Here is a 20,875-nt window from a genome sequence, read left to right as displayed (position 1 = left end):
CCACATCTTCAAAAGCAGAGCTCCCTACCCACTTCCTGGAACTGGAGACAGGGGTGGAGAAGGAGAGGATGCAGTGTGCACCATCAGAAGAACTCTCTTCACAGTGTCTGAAACACATTCAACAGTTCTCCTGGGAAAAAAATCCTGCTGCACAGCATCCTGTAAGATGCTACATGGATGCAGCTGGACCGTGGCAGCAGCCATTGGGAGAGCCAGGGGTGCCAGCTCTGGAAGCAATTGTGAATTTTGAGGGTGAAGGGGCAGCCCCCCACTTCTGCAAGCCTTGGCTCTCAACACAGTCCATGATCTACCAGGGTCTCCTCCACAGCAACAGCTTGGAGAACACCGCTATGTCTGCAAAAAGCCTTGCCACAGCAACTTTTGCAGGTGGAATTATTATTGTCAGGAGTTTAAATCACTGTACATCTGGGGCTGCAGAATCATATACAAACCTTTTTAATTAACTGAAATAACCAGGAGAATTAAATGCTGGTAGAGACAAAGACAATACTGTCACTATTTTCTTAAATGAAACCCCATTTGTTTGTATTCAGACTTTCAAGCAAAGACCTCTTCAAAGTCTTGGGAAAAAAATAAAGATTACAAAAAGTTAATAGCCCTTCTGCCAGATGGTGAAGAAATTGTGATTTCCTCCATTTCCAACACCAGAGTCACCTCTTCCAGTGCCCCAGGACCTCCCACACTCTCCCCTCTCCTCCACACTCCCACCTGCCACCCTGCACATAGCTGGAGTGCAATTGCACCCATGGGACACACAGCAGACAAGACACCATGGCACACCCTGTACCTTGCTGGGACACACCTGCATCCTTAGCCTCCTCATGCAACAGATTTTTCTGACATCTTGAGTTATTTCAGGTGTGTCCAGCTTGCTGGAAAGACCAAAGCTTGTGTTTCCACTCAGGAATCACTGAGTGGAAACACAAGCCTCCTCCCCTTCACCTCTGGAACCTCTCCAGACCATACTGCCCTCCCTAATTCCCAAATGGCAGAGCCAAGGAGCTAAAGCTGGAAACGAGAACTATGGGAAGGTGTTTGTGGTTTTGTTGGTTTTTTTTAAGTACCCCTGCACCCCACAAGAAAGATGACTCTTTGGTTACTTCAATGCTTATTCCTCTATATAGCTGCAGCAAAATAAATTGTGTTCAGTACTCTTGAAATCCTCAGCTTCTGAAAATAACAAATACCATGGTTTGTGTTCGTATCGCAATTGTTTGCATTATTCCTAAATGTACCCTCTATATAATTTTATTTAAAAGCAACAATGGTATTCCTACCAACTTCAAAGACTTTTTTTAAGTGGACTTATTTTTGCCTTCTTAAGGTATGATTGCTAAAGATAACCACAAGATCTTCAAGGAATTCTGCCATAATTAAAATAAAAACTTTACACAGGTGTCCTGTGAGAGAACTGGAACAGCATACTGTTGTTCTTTGACAGTTGTCAGGCACCTTCCCAGGAAGATTTAATTTATTCACAAGCTTGTCAGAGACAAACCAATACAGGAAACAGACATCCCATTAAATGTTTCAATTAAAATGTCAATCAAGTTCCCATTACTAAATGATTTAGTTCAGCCACGCACTTGAAACTTAAATATCAAGACAAAAGAGGTAAACAGATGCCAAATGATAATTCAGCTGAGGTACATCCTGGATACTCCCTACCACACTCTGCTGCCAAAAATGGGAGTATTCCTTGTTTGTATTGATGTATTACAGCATCTGAGGAAGGAGGTTGTCCTTGTTTGGAAAAATCCACCTGTTTTTGAGGAGCAAACAAAAAAATACATGAGATCCTGTCATGGAGAACTAGGACTCCAACAAACATTGACTCTAAACTCAGGCATGAACATCTTTGTCCAAGCTTGTGTTTCTGCTGTGGTCTGGGAGCTGACACGCAGGAAGTTCGGACAGCTCTTCAGTCTTCATATTCCCTCTTTTTAAGTCAAGTCAGCAAGTGTAGAATTTACTGGATGCACAGCACAGGGAGTATGGTTTTTCCATAAAATGGGTACAACACAAGCAATGTCAACACCAACATCTCCACAAATTGGACCAAGGGTCTTCAACTTCGGCAGAGGCAGACAGAAGCTCAGAGGTGATGGTCAGTGCAGAAGCTGTGGCTGCTTGGCTGAAGGTGGACATCCTCTCCTCAGGAGTATGGCAGAACAAGACCTGCACAGTCTGTTATGTTCCCCCTTCTCCAATCACAGTAATGATTTTGATGCATAGTTTTAAAGCCATTTTCATACAAGACAGATATTCATGACTTTACATCCACCTACTGATTGAACACTGGTCATCTCAGTCTCTTGACAGTGGAACTCTTTTGGAGGACAACATCAGAAACAAAAGTATTCCAGAGAATTAACCATTTGAGAAGAGTTCTCACTGGTAAGTAAGTGATGTGCATCACGTTTTTATATATCCCTGATACTTTCAATTGAAAGTTTCATGGTTTTCCCACTATTAAATAGCTTCACAGAAATTCATTTAACTCTGTTTGCAACAGTCCATTATCCTCAGGCATAGAAGCTTTTGCCTTGATGAGGTTTCTGGGCTCCTTTAAACAGTAAACAGTTATGCTGCACTTAAAAAATAAAAATGTCATACAAAAAATAAAAATTTATCAAATCTTGAAAATAGTGATTGTTCTTTGTGTTTTCCATTCAGCTTTCACGTCAAATTGACCACAAAGTTCTTGTCTATAAGCTTCTTCAAAAATTTCTGCTCAGCAGTGATGTTGTGGTATTCATTCTAAAGAGATGTGAGGGAATAATGAAATTAATTATAAAATCAAATTATAACTAGCAGCATCACTTGGCTGTTCCTTTCTATTACCTGTGATACTTGGAAGATGCTAAGAACAGAAAAGGTCTGGGGAAAAGACTTCTTAGCAAAGGCTAGCACAGTTTCCCAAGAAAATTAGATTAAACTAGAAAAACTAGATTAGATATTTCTGTAAGGACACAACTAAAAACAATGGTAACAGTGATAAGAGCAGGTGAGATGTGGTCTCACAGAATTATTAACTCATTATTAACTCTCCCAACTCCTTGCCCTGCTTATTCAGAGCAACAGCTGTGTAACCACATTTACAGCACAAGCAGTCAGAAAATAAGTAATCCTCAAAGCTCAGTGCAGGTTCTTGAAAAGCACATCAAGCACTCGTGGTTCAGATGCATCCTGCCAATTAGGTTTAGCAAGCCCAAACCAACCCATCTTCTGTGCTGTATCCAGTTCCTGGATACAGAAGAGACCACTTAGGTTAGTGGAGGGCAGCACAAGGAAAGTAAATTTTCCTAAGACACTGAATCCTGTAAATTAAAATGAATATAATACAAACACTGCATAAAAGATTATACAGATGTAGTATAGTATTTGTAATTTATTACCACAAAAGAACTAACTGGAACATTTTTGTTTAATGGTTTGTTTTTAAAGTTTCAAGACTTTAGGAAAATTTATGGATGTCTATTCAGTTAATGATCAACCTTACTCAAACTTAGTGTATGTTGCAAAAAAGCACCTGCAGAGAGGAGCCTCCAGAGGAAGGCAAGTTCAGTGTCAGAGGAAAATTATCTCAGAATAGCAGGCATCTAGGAGTTCTGAGAGAAACATGAAAGGCTCCTATGGGCACTGTCTCTACCCTTCCTCTTCAGCAAATGGAAGAGAAAGAAAATGGTACCCACATGCAATGCATATGCAAAAGAAAACTTCACACTGCTGTGAAGGGCTGACACAGGGTTGCTTGAAATACAGAGATGAAGGCAACTGAATACAAGAGCAGAGACATAAAAGAAAGGAGAGGGATGGCCTTACCAAAGCAGCAGGGAGGAGAAGGCATTCCTGATGTTTTCCAGCCTCCTGCTGCTCCCTCTCCTGTTGAGTTGTGACTACCCCCCTCCTGGAAGCAGTTCCTTCTCTTCCTACCCGCCTCCAAGAGTTGCTTTTCTTTTCTACTTCCAGTTTCCAAAATTAATTTCTTTTCCTATGCAAGACTTATACAAGTTCATAGGTCTTAACTCCTTCCATTCCTTTTTGCTCTTGTCTTTTAAGAAGTTTGACAGCTATGACATACAGTACAAGTATGCCAAGGAAAAAGAGAACACGAACAGAAACAGCACTGCTCATGTGCTGACAGTGCTAACAAAGACATCTCTAGGAAAAGAGTTGTGCAGCCTAAGGAAAACACCAGCAAAGCAGAACACAATACACAAATGGACATCTCATCCAGACATTGCAGAATATGGTACAGCACAAGGGACACAAATATCAGTATCTACATTTTTCAGAAACAACAGCAGACAAAGTGATTCAAGCAATGTTAACCCACAAGACACAGCTGAACCAGGAGATGGTGGGAAGCCTTTCTGACCTGCAGTTCACACTTCTATCTATATTCAATTGCCTTCTCCAGTTACCAGCTCTATTTTTCTCAGCACAAACAAGTGTTAGTTACCTGCATCATCTGAGACATGGTTTCATTGCCATAGTAGTGCAAAGAACTATTTCTGTCAGTGAAGTCGTACTTGAAGCCTGCCAGGTGGACTTCGTGGCATATGTGAAATGCCAGTGTAATGGCAATTAACCCCGTTGTTGGATGCTTGGGTTTCTATAACAAAACACAAAGAGAACACACAATAACTACCTGGCAGCCTGATGGGAACAGAGAACTTAAGAACAGAGACAAGGGAAATCAAACAGCCTCGGTCTTCTACAGATATTTGGTTTCACAGGTTGATCCCCTCCTGCCTCTAAAGGAATAAGGTACTGCCCCCACAGGTTTCCATGACCAGGGTGTGTCTGTCACATCAGCCTTCCCTGGGATTCCTTGGTTTCTAGTGCAGGCTGAGCCCTTCCCTCCACAGAAGCATCAGGATGGTCTCCCCATTGCTCTGCTCAGCTACTTTCATTAAACTGAGCAGGCTTCACTATGCTGGAAAACAATTTACAACCCCTTCAAATTTGATTGAATTATGAGACGTGTTCAGAAGTTTCTAAATGATGGGGACCCAGATGAAAAGAACATGATATGCCCAAATTTTCATAGCAACAAACTAAAAAAGCATGAAAGCCACTGCTACACAAATTTGACTGAATTTGCATTTCTTCAAAGCAGGGAAATTCCACAAGAGTTTTGCTTTAGACCTTCCCCTGCTATCCCCATTAGAAGAAACAAAATTGTAAATAAAATCATTTCTCCTCTACAGTAAGTTCAGAAGTAAAAGCAGTGTAAAACGAAGAGCATGTCATAAAAAGGTTTTAACTGCGCAAAATCAAGAGCACCTAAGCAAAAGGTAGCAATTCTCACAAAAGCATAGAACTCCATGCAACCATCTGCCCTATCCTGTGCTAGATACATGACCTCTTTAGCAGCAGCAGAGGCTAATATGATCTAGGGAAGTAAAGGAAGCAAGTTTTTTTAGAGAGAGATGAACTCATTAATTTGACCAAGATGAAGCTAAGGTGAAAAAGTGGCCCCAGAAATGGACAAGACTTTCAGGTACCAATACCCTTCTTAGCTAAAGTAAGATTTTTCTCAGATACCAAATGAGCTATATGCTCTCAGCAGCTGCAGTCAGACCTCAAACTGAGCACAAAATCTTGTTGGTTTTTTTTTCTAACTCTGACCCAAGGCTCAGTTTGTCTGTGAAAAAGACACAGACAAACCACGACTAGACAACTCTGCGCACAGAAAAGGCAGATGCACTCCATGTACCTCTTTGTGACAACACATCATATGACAACACAAAAAATACCCAGAAGGAAGTTACTGTTCTCAATCCTTTTAAGCCTAACTTAAGTAACAGGTATGAACTATCACCTTTTACAGAAAAAATTTTGGTACCTTTATGCAACTCTTGGAGTATTCCAGAAATAGTATCTGCTTAAAATGTGCACTATGCCCAGGGCTCCTGCCAGTTAGCAAAATAACTTTCTGCCCTAGGGGCCCAACTTCATAAACTTAGTGGTGACTGTTGCAACATCCATACTAAACAGGATCCCAAAACTATGGCAGGAATGCTACATGTCAGGATCAGGGATATTTGGGAATATCACAGGTTATAACTAGCTCTGTTCACCTTCAGCTATCAGAAAATTCACCTCTAAGGAATATAATTTAAAAGCAACTACTTTTAAAATGTGCCATCATGCAATATGCAGATATCCTTGGCCTGTAGTTAAATATTTTCAGCCTACTTAATGGGAGAAGGTGCAGCCCTGGAATGGCTCCACTACACTTCCTGAGTTTAGTGGTGCTGAGGCATCCGATTTTATTCCTGGCTCTACTAACAATCGGTAATGCTTGCTGGCTATGCACTAATGTGCTCACTGGGAACGTGAGACTGGTTTAATGGAGAAGGCAGAGACAGCAGGGAAAGCAACAGTGGTCGCTGGCATCTCCCGCAGGCAGAGGGGGCTGAAGCACAGGACAGCAGCAGCCCTCCCCAGGGACGAGCAATGGTGCAGAGGGCGCTGGTGTGACACCTTCCTGCCCACGGGAGCCCCTGGTGTGACCTGAAGCTTAACCAAGCTGTGCCAGGGCGCTGCAGATGTGCAAGCTGTCGCTGCAGATGTGCAGGCTCCCAGCCACAGCCCACCTCCAAGACGGGAGGAAGAGCACTCTTGAGACTGATCATTGCTGCACAGGGATGAGGGACTGCAGAACCCCTGGCATGCACCAAGTAAGATATATATGGAGGTAGCAGAATGGGACTCTAGGCACTGTGACACTAAACCAGCTCTGTGCAGGGGCACGCAAAGGTACCAGAGGAACAAAGGGTGACCAAGGGGCCTCTGTACCAGCTGACACCACACACATCTCTCTGACTCACTGACAGCACTGCTTTTAACGTCTGCTCCCACTGAGAGGGGAGCCAGAAGAGCCAGGAGGGATTTCTGGATCCATGGAGGCCATGCATGTTCTGTTGGCCATTTAAGAGATCAGTCAGGCATCCAATTACTATGCTGCTTTCTTGCCACCCTTGGCTGAAAAGCTGAAATGCCACAGAGGCCCAAGCAAGCACATTGCCAAAATGACTATTCCAGTTTGAGAATTAGTAAAGGAGAAAAAAAAAGCCATTCTTGGACTCAGAACACAGAAAGAAATTTTAGATGAAGGTACAGAACCTGCCCCCGCCCCGTCAAATATTATATTATAAAGAGTAAACCAGAAAAAAATTGTGGCAGATACTCCACAGTGACAGCCTGACAGACATTTCCATACGTGTCAGTTGGGTGGTCTTGGCGAACTGGGGATGGGACCCCAGGGAATGTCTCTGTGCAAAACAGTGTATGGTTGATCCTGACTGCACAAGGCAGGTCTCCCCAGCTTGAAGTGTCACCTTTCATCAAAAACATTTTTCAGTCAAGAACTGACAATTGAAATGTATTTTTATGTCCAAATTGCTGGTTAGCTCATTACAATGCTTGGCATCAAATCAGTAAGCACAACCATGCTGCCAGCCATTCACCATTAGCACAGGGCTGGAATATCCTCAATGTTCCCTAGTCCCTCCCCAGTCCCAGGAGTGTGAAATTGCAGCAAAGTTAGAATTACCAGTTTGCTGGGGTTTGGGGGGTGGGGTGAGTGTTGTTTGGCGTGAGTTATTTTTGGTGTTTTGGTTTTTGGTGGAGGTTTCATTGTTTGTTTGGGGTTTTTTGTCTGTTTGTTGTTTTGTGTGCCTTGGGTTTAAGAAAAACACCCAATATTCAGTAGTTCAAGACTCCCTGTTATTTCTAGAAGATCTTTGGATCTGTCTTGCTGCATTACCTGCCTGTCTTCCCCAGTTCTGTTAAAGGCATTTTGTCTGTCTAGAAAGCAGCCTCAATTCATACCAGTTACAGAACCCATAAAAAGGTACTTTTGGCACACAAGGCTAACCACTTTCTTCCTGGGCTCCATTTCCACATCTTTTTTAAGTACCATCTAAATGGCAAGCTACTTTATTGCAAACCTAAAAGGTTTTCTACATTACAGTCTACTGGAATAAAGATATAATTACCTTTAAGTACACATTTGGTTGCACAAATCTAGAAGGGACAAAAGAAAAAAGCATACCTCCTTCTTAGGAAACCTTGTTGGGAAATGAAGCCACTCATAAGCAGTTTTCCTGGTGATGCTGGGATCAAGAATCCTGATTTGACTCGATTTGTAGATCATATTCAGAGCCGGTTTCTTCCAAAAGCCCTTCGCACTCTGTGGCAAGCAAGTAAATACACATTTTTAACAACTAAGAACAGTTGAATTTAGTTTTGTAGCAGCTCTAACCAGCATAAACTCCAAGGGCATAAGGTTAAAGAAAAAGAAGAGTGCTGAATCTCCCTAAGTTCAAAACCACCTGCTCCTTCAACAGGATAACCCAGTGCCGCAGAAGTGACCAGCTGGCTGGAAATCAGCTTTTGGACCTTTGCAGAAAGGTCCCTGGTAAGACAACATGTACCAACCATAAATGCTCACTGTGTGCTGGCCACATTAGTAAGAGCACAGATAACAGGCAGACAGGAGTTATCATTCTCAAGCACTTTGCACTGTGCCTTTCCTGTAGTCCCACAAATGCTGTGTTGGGCTCCCCTCTGCGCAGGAGAATGTCTAACAGCAGAAGGTCACTCCTTGGCCAGAGCTCATAGCAAACAAAAAGGGTCTGAGCAGACTGGGTGTGTTCAGCCTATCTTCAAGTATCTGGAAGGGGTTAACAAAGATGAGCTCACACTCTTCTCAGAGGCACACAGTGAAAGGACAAGGAGAAATTCTCTCCTGCATGTGGGCTGAAGCACTGAAACAAAGTTTGTAGAAATATCCTTGGAAATACTCAAAATGTACTCAGACAATGCCCTGAGAACCCGGTATGGCTTTGAACCTGGCCCTTAATAAGACAATTTAAAAAGATTTTAGACTTAAGACCACCAAGAGAGGTCACTTTAAACATTATTCTGCAATTCCTGCAAGTGTGCAGGGTAAAATAATCTGGGAAACGTCTGGAGCATGCACGTTAAAATATCAAACAACACTAGGGAAAATATAAAAATACATTTCCCAGAGGTAAACTGCTTTGTGTGAGGAACTGATCAAATATGTGCATTAGAAAGAAGACAAAGCATTTATGGAAGAGGGATATTCAATAAACTGACTAGGAGAAGATCCAGAGCTCCTCTTAGCTGGGAGGACCACGGTTATAAGCAAACATGTACTTCACGTAAGACATGTGTGGCAAGATGAGCCAAGGCACATGAATAACTGAACTCACTATCTTCTGACCACCAAGTATCTCCCAAAGCCACTTCAAGTCCCGTGGTTTGAAGACAATGAGAACAACAGTGGTGTTAGGGTCGTAGTGGATGGGATCTGAGAAGATGGATTCCGGGTAAGAAAGGCGGAAAGTCGTCCTCCTCCCAACATCCTCTTCGTACCCTATCACAGGGCCATTATTCATTCTGCAGAGGACAGAGGCACAGAGACATCAGTGACTGCCCCACCCGTGTTCCTACTGTACAGTGGCTGCCACACCTGTTACTAGTCTGCAGGCCAGACACTCTGTCTGGGTACAGGAAAGTCTAGCAGCCCAGAATTTACATATCACATTACACAGTAGAGGAGCAATTATCAGGTGCACTCACCCTCTGAAGTCAGAGGGATTAAGCAGACACAGGAACTTGGCCAAGGTGGTTTAGAATACAATCACAATTGCTTATCATGTGTCACTCGAGCAGAAAGCAAACCTTGTGATTTGGCTCCAACACAGACACTAGAGAAGGGCAGAGAGTACCTGGCCTTGGAGAATTACCTATTGCTCCATGCACACAAAATGAAAAGCAGACAGCAGATAGCATTTACCTTATTATGACATCATATGAGTCAATTTTCTCCCCTAATGTCTTATTTCGAAGTACTCCTCCATTACCAACCACAACACACCGTCGACAGGCAATGCTGTGGAACAAAGAGAAGTTTTAATATTGATTACTTCTCTGGCTTCATATTATTAATTATCCCTCTGCATGTTAACTGGCTTATTTTCTTAGTGAGGTCCTGTATCTTTTACAGCCCTTGGCCCTTACAAAGCAGATTCAATCCTGTATCATGTATCATGTACTATGGCTGCTTTAAAAAAGAAAAAAAGGAACTATTTCAGGGACTGACAAAGTCAGTAATTGGCTCCTCTCTTGTGAAACTGTTTTAACACATCTCCTTTTTCTAGAGGTCTGCTGTTTAAGATCATCTAACCAGCTGATGATATGGGTGCCATTTGATAAGTTATCCTCCACAGTCCTTCAAACTTGTCCCAGTCTGGGAAAGCTAACTCAATATTAAGATGTTTCTGCAATATTATACAACTCCATATCTCCAACACAAGCTAAAGCAGCAAAATTTATGTTCACAATTCACCTTACAGGCCTATGAACTGTACATGTGAAAAATCTTAGCCCAATGACACAGGAGAACTTTTCAAATGAATATGGTGTGTATTTTTCTCCCTCTATTTAAAAGGTGCTGTCTAAACACGTTTAAACAAGTGATGTGTGCTATCATGATGCAACAAGATGGATTCCTTGATTAAAAGTTGCATTCTCATATGACCAGATTCAAATCCAACAGCATTACTAGGCATACTAAATACTATGTGGTAAAAAATAAGATCTTATACTACAACAAATCAAAACAGTAATTTTGAATTTACAATACATTCAGAGATAAAAAGCACACAAAACAGGTATTATGGACATGCTAAACTTATGAAAGTAAATTCTAAGAGTAAGAGTTTCCAAGTTATCACAGGTTTTCTCAGTGCATATTTAGCTTTTTACCATCTTGTTTCAAAGCTAGTAAAACATGCTAAAAAAAAGGGGGGAGGAAACTCACTAATGGGCTTGCTGGTTTTTTTTTACTCAAGAAATTTTGCCTTTTTAGGGAAGGTTTAAATTAAACATGTAAGACTGTAAACTCCTTTCAGAATAAGCACATCATTTGTTGTTGTTGTAAAAATGCTTCTTTGGTCAGAAAAAAGCCATTCAATTTGGTTTCAGCAGGAACAATGAGAAAATAAAAACGTTGATATTTTCTTCAGCCACAAGCAGGCTCACAGTTTATTGAGGATGAGTCACCTCACAGCAACACCCCACTCCTTTGGTTCTATCTTCAAGTAAGAAAAAGGCTACATGCCACTTCCTGCTGTAGGTTCAGGACACCAAAACCGTGTCCCAAAAACCACTATAAATTATACTGAATTCCCAGCATGGCACTCCATGCAAACTAATTAACTTCTTTCTCCTCCAATAGTCCAACCTGTTTTTTCAGCTGAGAGTTATTATTCAACATCAATGAAAACAGCTGGTTCCAGCCAAGACTGAGCAACATCTCAAAATACAAAGCAGTTCTCTGAATTTCCTACAGAATTAACATTTGCAGAGATACTTGCCTTTAAATACATACATGTATATATATGCATACACACACATACACACACACATATATATATGTATAAAAAAACCAGTACTCTAAATGCAGTTTTCAGGGGTGGGTGACATAAAAAAAGCTGGCACACCTTTCTCTACTGTTTCCTGAACAGCTTAGGAGAAGGCAAGCATTCACAAAAAGACTTTGAGCTAATACCATAACTCATGTGACCTGGTATCTTGAAAATCAGAGGGGTGAAAACCTGTTATACCATCCTGTCTGAAGTACACTCCTTCCCTCTACACCTCTAAACCCCCTCCCTCTCTACTCCTTCTGCCCATTCATTTTCCACTTGATTTTTCCATCTAGTTTGAAAGTATCTTAAGGAAGCAGGCTGATGAACACATGCCTCTTACAATTTACAGCAGGAATAAGAAAGCACAAGTTACCTTTTTCCTGAATTACACTTTGTTGCTTACAGCTATAGCTTAGAGCTCAAAGGAAGGAAGGAAAAGGGAAAAATGGATGAAAAAATCAGTAAGTGATGAAGGTGGAGTGAGGGAGAGGGGCAAAAAGCACAAGATCAGCATATAGTTATATCATGTGTCCTGGCATTTACTTTGAGGAGGCACTGCTTTTTCAGTTCCTTGTAGATAAATTTAAAGTAATTCCTTATTACATACCTTTCAACTTTTCAAAGAGGTGATTTAAGATACTTGTTCAGTAAGTGAATCTCTACCAAATGAAATAATGCCTTCCACTCTGGTATACAACTAAGAGGTCTTTGCTTTCTCCTCTCTGTAATCATGATGCAGCAGGACACAGGGCAGGGAGGGCAAAAAAAAAAAGTGACTTCAGAGCTGAGCAATTGAGGTTTGCTTAGCTACAGAAGTTGTGTAGCTGTTCTCAAGTCAAATTCAAGCTCTTTTTTCTTACTGATGAATGCAGACTAGATTTTGTTTATGACTAAGAGTTGACTAGTACTACTTGGACAGAAAACACAGTGAAGTTTGAACTTTGATTAAGTTTTTTAATTACAGTGTCCTTCATATGCCATGCATACTAAAAAAACAAAGTTATCAGCTGCCATCAAACACCCAATAAAGAATCTAACATTAGTATTTGAACTTTTCAAATGTGTAAAGTCAACAAGCAGATCAAATATGCCTGAAGAAGTGTACACAAGTACAGTCAAACAAATTAAAACAACCAGATTTTAATCTCTGTCAGGCTCAGGGAATCAAAGTGGGCTGGCTCAAATAGGAAGTCTGGCACAAACGTGCTGCTTCTGAATTGCCTCCTCGCCTTATACTTCCCCTCCCAGTATTCAAATGTCTTCAGTTATGATCCTAAGGCTTAAGTCGACAGTAGTACACATAACAATAAGCAGGGAGGGAAACTGTTTCTGTAAAAAATCAGAGCATAGTATCATAGAAAGCTAACACATGACGTAGAGATATGAACCTTTAAATGCAGTTCAGCCTTACTATATATTTTTTAAGTTAAATCAACTGACCCATACTTCCAGCAGATCAGAGGACAACACACCAATTTTCAGCAGACTGTTACTCCCAGATATTTTACCAACCTCACTTCTTAAAATTTCCTTTTCATGATGCTTTCAAATTGAACAACCCCAAACACTCACACTTTCTCTAAGTCAATATATTATGAGAAATTAGTTTTGATATCCTTAAACAACATCGGGTGTGCTACAAGTAAAATACAACAGATTGCAAGGTCAATTCAGTTTACAATCAGTAGCACAATACTGGTGACAGTGAAAAATATTAAGATCTTGCCTGTAACAACACCTGTAGGAAAGGCCTGAGTAACAAAAGGATTGCCTTCATGAGTCAGAGATCTACTAAGAGTATAAATGGATCCCAGTGCAAACACCACGGGGTAAATGATCTCCAGTGTCTGCAGGCAATAGTCACTCAAATCACTGCCCTATTCAGGTGGTGTACAAGAGCCTCAATCTCAAGGCCAGGTCTTGGCTTATATATTTTGTTTATATGGTGAAATGCTAAAAGAAACATGTTCCTAGTCTATAGAAGAAAAATATTGCTAAATGGAAATGTAGCCTCTGAAGGTCAAAAGGCTTGCATCCTCCACATTCCACTGAAATACTGTTTCAGTGGAAAAAGAAAAAAGAGATCTCAGACTCAGCTCCTTTAACACACACCCCCATAGTCACTTGAGGAATGCAAATTATTTCCTTTGAGGTTATTTGGTGAAAGGAGGATGCAGAGGTCACATTTTGTTGACTCAGGATTCTGTAAATGCATTTGTAAGAATTGTTGAGCTGAGAGTCCTTAGAGTACTCAGCGAGGGACTGAAGTCACAACTCAACTGAAGTCAGTGACAGTTTCAACAAGTCCCAGACTCCTCAGGAGGGCTACACCTCTACACAGTTAGAATTTGACCTAAGTTTGGAAAATGACACTGGGGAAAAAAAAAAAAAACTTTGTACCTCACTGTACAGATTTACCTAAGTTGTACACAAATACAGCTATATAAGCACCAAAGACTTTATCTGGTTTGTGTTCTGCCAAGAAGGCTAAATTGCAGAACAGCATTACAGAGCTGCTTAATAACTCTGTATTACTGGAGAACATTATTAAGATCAATTCCTAGAGCTTCACTTTTAAAAGCCACTGTATCTCAGTGAAATATATGCATAAAAACTCTTTCCAACTACAGTGTTTCATGCCCTGAGAGTGCTGTACACAAAACCTGGTGGATCTACAAAGAATATATTGTATGATGTCACTGTGTGCTTGATTTGTTTATATTACTGCCTATTAAATAGTAATAGCTCTCATTTTGCTTCAGTACCACTGAAGTATATTACTTTTAATAAAATGAAGCGTACTTCCCAGAACTACTAACCACATCTACATCTCAGAGAATCTACATTCAAACGATGAATACCAATTTCCTCACTTTTCATCTACAGGACAGGCATTTCCATTTAAAAAGGTACAAGCACCTCTCCATTACAGCACAAACAATTATGGTCCTGACTTACAGTTTCAGGGAATTTCTAATACAACAGTTGGCACTTTCCTTCAAAATCCTGACAGAAGAGCAGCTTCTGTTAGCCAATTCTGTATAAATTTACTCCATTATTACACTCCTGACAGAAAACAGAGTTTTACTTTTTGCTTTCCTTTTCTTAATAGTAAACCTGAACATCCTAGAAAGATGACTAAACACAGAGAAAGGAAGAAGTACAGTAGGGAAAAAAAGAAAGACTGTATATTAAAACAAATTCTTGGGTTTGAACATATTCCACCCATGTTTATTTCAACTGTGATTCTGACATTTGGCTTCAAGCAGCAATCTTGTATGATGTGTAATTAAAAAAACAAAAACAAGTACAGCCGACCTCAACGTTATTTTCGTTCAACTCTATTAAGAAGTCTGTATATTAACATCACATTTGGCAGGTTGTCAGCCCATTTGCTAGATTGCAAATCTAAAGAGTTATCTGCATCACTTTGTAAATACAGGACTTCAGTCTACTTGCCAACCCTACCTACAAAAAATCCCAACAAAAGCCAAACAAAAAACAAGACAATCAAACACCCTTCCAAACAAAACAAAACTTCCTGACGGATATGGCTTCCAACAAGAGATTTAATGTAATTAAAGATTTAATCTAATTTAATCTATCTAATCCATGGGAGGTAAATCATCTAAGGCATGTGCCTCCCTTACGTGCCACACCCTTATCACTCCCAAAAGGACAGCCAGGCCTTTTGTGTCTTCCTAGGTCTCCCTCATCCACAAGGAGAGCAAGTAGAGTACACAGGAACAAGGGTGTGCAGCAGACATCGGATGCACAGGCACAGGGATATGCCCAAGATTTCTTCTGCTTAGAAGCAGACATTGGTTTGCACCTGCTTATCTCAAACATTCTCCATCTTACACTGAATCTGCCTGAGGAGGTCACATTCAATCTAAGTATAAAAAGATACTACAGGAAGATGGGACTGCATTCAGCTGGCAAATTTCTAACACACTTATAAAAGGAAATCTCTAAGTTAACGCTCTCTCACAGAGCTGTAAGAATTTCTCTTGCTGGTGCATGCTGGTGCTACTGGTGAAGTGTAAAACAAAGCCTACTTAAATCTTGGAATCAGCTACACACTACTTAGACCCTGTCAGTCTGCTCCATGTCTTGACTAACTTGAGCAATTTCAGGATAACCCCACAGACATTCCTTTTCAGGTAAGTACTAAATATTAAAAAATGCAACCAGCAGAAACAATAGCAAATAAACCATCTCACCTGTCTTCTTCACTGGGAAGGCCACAGTTCTGCAGTCTTGAAAGGGCTAAACGAAAAAATTGCTCTAAAAAGCAAATATCAACAAGATTAATGAAAACATTCAGTATTTGCAATACAAAAATAAGCATGTCACCCTGACCACAGTGTTTTTAAACACAGTAGTGCACTGTGCATAAAAACAAAAATAAGAACACTTGGAATTTAGTGCCACAGATCAACTAATGACACCAAAGAAATTGAGGTTTATCAAAGCTCCTCTCTGAGTTTTTTCTGCCTCAAAATACAAAATAGCATGACTATTTTTTGAAAAGTAAATATTAATTACACTAAATAAGAACTGGACAAATTTCCAAGATCCACATCCTAACTGACTTTGTTTTTTCTTCTATTCACCTTCAGCTGACTCAGGAGGGTTCATACAGCCAGGGACAGTAACAGCATTATGTATCTTTGGAGAAGACATCAATCCAGCCTGTGGCAAAGTTTGACAGAGGCACCTTCCCAGCCCATCCCTGGTGGGCAGGCTCCTGCTGGACACTGCACCTGCCTCAGAGGAGGAATCAACTCATTCCCAAACGTAATTTTCCTCACTGTAAGCTCAAAGTGCAGGAAAATGCACCATCCCTGTTACCACCAATGGAGGGCAAATCAAAAGTCTATAAAGGCCAGAATAGGAAGGTACACTGTTAGTGTTAGAAACTCTGAAATTTGACTCTTTACAAACCTTTCCAAAAAGGTGGCTAAGGCCACCTTAGGGTGTTGGTCCTATTTACTCCAGCCTGACGAACAAGGGCAGTGGGAATGTGTCAACCAACTTTCCCAAAGATCCAACAGCCAGGCAGTGTCATCAACTCCCCCGAGGCCCCTGTGACACCTTCCCTGACAGGAGCAGCCAGCTCAGTGTCATGGTTCAGCCCCAGATGGCAAATAAGTGCCACACAGCCACTCGGGGTCCACCCGTTGATGGGCTGGAGAATCAGAAAGATAAAATTTGTGTGGAAAAGGAAAGAGAATGGGGAACAAAACCTGAGAAAAACAAGTGATGCAGAATACAATTGCTCACCGCCTACTGGCCAGTGCCAGTTCCCAGGCAGCAACAAGCCCCTCATGGACAATTCCCTGCCAGTTTAAGTAACTGAGCATGTCACATGGCACAGAATAACCATTTTCCAGCTGGAGTCAGTTGTCCTGACAATCCTCCCCTGAGCTTCTTGTACACCTGCTCACTGGCACAGTATGGAAAACTAAAAAGTCCTAAGCACTACTTAGCAACAATTAAAACATCCATGTGTTGTCAACATTATTCTCATGCTGAATCCATAACACAGCACTGCACCACCTACTAAGAAGAAAATTAACTCGATTCCAGTCAAAACCAGGAGAGTGAAGGAAAAATTCACTGGTGTAACTGCCTAAACCTGAGGACTTGTGCCTCAAGTAGAACTCTGGATTCCAATCAGCTTAGGTGTACTGATTGAAGCCCATCACACTGACTCAGTATTTTTCCTAGCAAAGCACAGTATCTTTAGCACTCCAGCCTACACACAAACAGAAGAAGCTGAGTAAAGTCCACTCTTACTCACTCACACCTTTTTGGAGCTTCTCTGCTAAAAGGGGCTACCCCAATCCAGTGTTTCACTTGTTAAAAACAGGAAGCTGTCAGGACAGAGGGACTGAATGAAACCTTTAAGACACTGTGGACACCCCAAAAGGATTGGCATCAGTACACAGGAAAGATCATGGCCAAGATTCAGGTGGCTTTACAAGCCATTTGGGTATTTCTGATTAAAAATAAGATACATTGGAAATACAAACCTGCTCTCTTTATTCCATAAGGTAATTCAAACTTATTGCTCCCTTGGAATCCTGCCACTCTGATAAAATCATTAGCGCACAGGAACGGGTATATTTTGTCAACACTGGTGAAGGAAAAAAGGAAGAAGTTTCAAAATCCACATGATGTACCTGCATAAGCCAGTAAGTCATGCAAATGCTTTGTAAAAAGATCTATTTTATCCTACTATTCCCATTTTTATCATATTAACACCCATTTTTAAATGGATGATAAATCCCCATTTTCCATTTTTAAAAGGAGAAAATCCATAAACACAGGGAAAACAAACAGATGATGGAAAAGGGGAAGATCTTGTAACAGAAAATACAGGCAAAGAGTAAAATAAAAAGACTTGTCCATTTGTACTATTTATAGACTCCTGGAAATTGTGTGACTCAAAGCTTACATCACGAGACCACATATTTAAGGGAATGCATAAAAGACAGTGAATAACTTCAGTACATAACAGAGGTAGCAAGGAAAATTAAGTTATTATTGCACATGGAAATTTAATAAATAAGAACAGGGTTTGAAGCAAAGTGTTTTAACTTGAAAATATCATTTCCTGATTTGAGCTGCACTCCTATTCCAAACAAGTGGCACTATATGACTATGTTGACATTAGCAAATTGTTTGGGGCAACAGGGGTATACCCATGCAGCAAAAAAGTATGAAGTTCTCATGTCCACATTACATGCATCTTGTGTATTTTATATTCTGGACTAACTCTTGTAGGCTCCCACCCCTTAGCAGCTGCAGCACATGGGTTGTGCTCCTGCAGTGCATCTTCTAGCTTAAGCAGATGTCTGAAAGGATCCCAGTGCATTCACACCAGGACCACCTTGGGATGAGAAGCACGGCATATGGGGATCACAAGAAGTTTGCCTCAAAAGCACATTCTTCCTGCAAACTAGAACATGATGGCATTATACCTTCTAAGTGTCAAGCTAAAAGGAATGGGTCACTTCTTTTGTCAAAAGACAGGAGCCACAGAAAAGAGTCTCTCATAGCAGGGAAAGGACTCTTACTGCCTTAGTGCCAAATCCAGCGAAATGGGTGAACAGCAGACACAAACATGTCACATGCTACCATGCCCTTGGCTTCACCTTTGAATGAACTAAGCACACACTCAGTGTACTGGTTGACTTTGACTTTATAATGATCTTGCATATTAGGTCTCAGATTAAAATGTTAACACAGAAATAGACAGTCATTAGAAAACCTAATGTTAATCATAAAAAGCCCCAGTCAGCACATGACTTGTTTGTCTATTAAGAATATTAATAGCTGTTAAGAAAACTTTCTCTTTCCGTTTCCCAAATCAACTATTTCTATGTATTCAGAATATACTGACAGTAAAAAGGGAAAAAATGCCCAAAAACAAAACACTACAGCCCAAACACTGAGAAATGGGCCATAGCTTAACTAAGCAAGACCAGCTAGCTTTGAGACATGATGCACTAAATACCCATATTAAATTTAATAACTTGCTTTGCTGTTCAGAAGCAGATGGTAAGCTTAGACATAATAAATAATTTACCTGCGGAGAAAAGATTCTTAATTCTAGCTTTTCTAGCTCTTGTTCCTTTCCAATAAATAATGCTGTGAGGTTAGAAATCCTTTCAACCTCCCCAGGCTATTACCAAAGTGCATGGAACAGATCTTCAGCTTATGCAAACTGTCTCTATAAAGAAGCTACAGAAATGTGTGACACTGCCCTGGCTGGGCATGTACCTTCTTCTTGCTGCGTACATCTGAATCCATTCCTGCCCCTCTGCTGAGCACTAGAGCTACCCTGCTCAACACACAGACAGCCTGGGCACAATCCATGGGCAAGAGAATTAGGACCACCTCACCGGACCAGGAGCTAACCAAAACTTGAAGACTATATGCTTTAAAACTCACAACAGCACTAAAATTATAGCCACATTTTCTTATCTACAAAAAGTACCAGGAAAAAAAAAAGCCACTGTGTCTTTGTGCAGAGGTTTAAGACTCCTTCAGCCAGGACTTGGTCTAATCTTTCCAAGCTTTCTCAGGACACTACTCAACATTTGCTCCAAAATGTGTAAGTAGCCCAGTTCTACCTCCATCAGCATAGCCTTTCCTTCCCCCCCACTCAATTCCCACAGAAGACTCACCCCAGTAAAGATTCAAATGCTGGTTTCAGGAGACAAGTGTCCAATGCATTCCTCCTCTCTACAGCCGTAGGTGGCAGCCTGCAAAAAACAATTCCAAATAAATAGTAAGACAGGAATGGGTAGCAGAAACAAGGTAGGGAAACTAGGACAAATCAAATTTGTATAAACTGATTACTGAGTTAAGATCACACCAAGATTTTATTACTTCCTCCCCCTGTCTGATAGAGATGAAACTTTCTCATTGCAGCACAATTACTTTTATAAGCAAAGGTTTTTATTTCACTCTGCTGCTCCCTTGCTCAGCAAGTATCAAAGCAGGCATAATCAAAAGTGAGAACTGAGGCCAACCTCCAGAGAAGCAGGACTCCTGGGTTCAATCACCCCTGCAGCCATTCCAGATAGCATTCCCATCACTCCTCAGGGAAGAGACAAAATCTTGTTTGGAGAATGAAATAGGGTACTTTAAGGAAAATGAGATTCTTTGGGGATAAGTCATTCCACTCATAATAAGACTAAGACTTACACTTCTAAGCACATTCCTGACTTGGAGATTTAGCCCAATTAATCACAAATACAAAGCCCAGAAGGGAAGGTAAAGTTCAGTGTGAGCAACATGTGCTGCTGGGTTGCATCAAGGACAGAAGAATGAAACCACCAATCAGAACCACAAGCCAAAAAGACCATTAAGGTTAACTGATTTTGGTAACCTCAAGTTCTTACGTGACTACTGACACTGAGAAAGCACTCTGTGAAATCTATAAGCTGGCCACCTTGCTGCTTTCCGGCATCAGCCTCACAGATGGCATTTTGCAGGACAGCTTCACAGAGAAGAGAGGTCTGCTTTCAAGTTTTAGTGTAGGTGCTCATCAGTCCCACAAATCTAACTGCAGGAAGTCACAAGCACAAGAGCTGCCTATACACACAGTTGAACACAACAAGTGAAACACACCTCTGGTTTAGTAAGTTTTAAGCACTGAAGTTGCCCTCCAAGCTGTGCTCACTTTATTCAGGTATAACAGCGTTGCACAGATTTGAAAATTGTAAGCCAATGTCCTTCCAACAACTCACTGCTTGTTAAAGACAATTATTGGAAGTGGCCATAAATATTAAACAAACACTGGAAACATAACACGGAGACAGAATTTTCTGACAGACACCACTGTGTTTATAACAGGAACA

The 20,875-nt window shown here is 40.9% G+C and overlaps 1 protein-coding gene across 12 annotated transcripts in view; it reads right to left on the bottom strand.

Annotated features, from left to right (window-relative positions):
* Nucleotides 1–1,223: 1,223 nt before the first annotated feature.
* ST3GAL6 (ST3 beta-galactoside alpha-2,3-sialyltransferase 6) overlaps nt 1,224–20,875 on the bottom strand; it is a 41,676-nt gene continuing 22,024 nt past the window's right edge. For 10 of the 12 annotated variants that reach the window (XM_058836055.1, XM_058836098.1, XM_058836062.1 and 7 more), the window contains 8 exons: nt 19,697–19,774; nt 17,537–17,640; nt 15,722–15,785; nt 9,863–9,958; nt 9,276–9,462; nt 8,090–8,227; nt 4,487–4,639; nt 1,224–2,781 (listed from right to left, as the gene is read on the bottom strand). In XM_058836055.1, the coding sequence (XP_058692038.1) occupies nt 2,701–2,781; nt 4,487–4,639; nt 8,090–8,227; nt 9,276–9,462; nt 9,863–9,958; nt 15,722–15,785; nt 17,537–17,640; nt 19,697–19,774 (901 nt within the window). In that variant the 3' untranslated portion in view covers nt 1,224–2,700. Of the gene's footprint in view, nt 2,782–4,486; nt 4,640–8,089; nt 8,228–9,275; nt 9,463–9,862; nt 9,959–12,105; nt 12,204–15,721; nt 15,786–17,536; nt 17,641–19,696; nt 19,775–20,875 lie in introns of those variants that run through there. The other 2 variants (XM_058836137.1, XM_058836145.1) reach the window with 2 other exon arrangements.

This window comes from Poecile atricapillus, chromosome 1 (assembly GCF_030490865.1).
Source record: "Poecile atricapillus isolate bPoeAtr1 chromosome 1, bPoeAtr1.hap1, whole genome shotgun sequence".
Taxonomy (NCBI): Eukaryota; Metazoa; Chordata; class Aves; order Passeriformes; family Paridae; genus Poecile; species Poecile atricapillus.
This window is presented reverse-complemented; position numbering and strand designations above follow the sequence as displayed.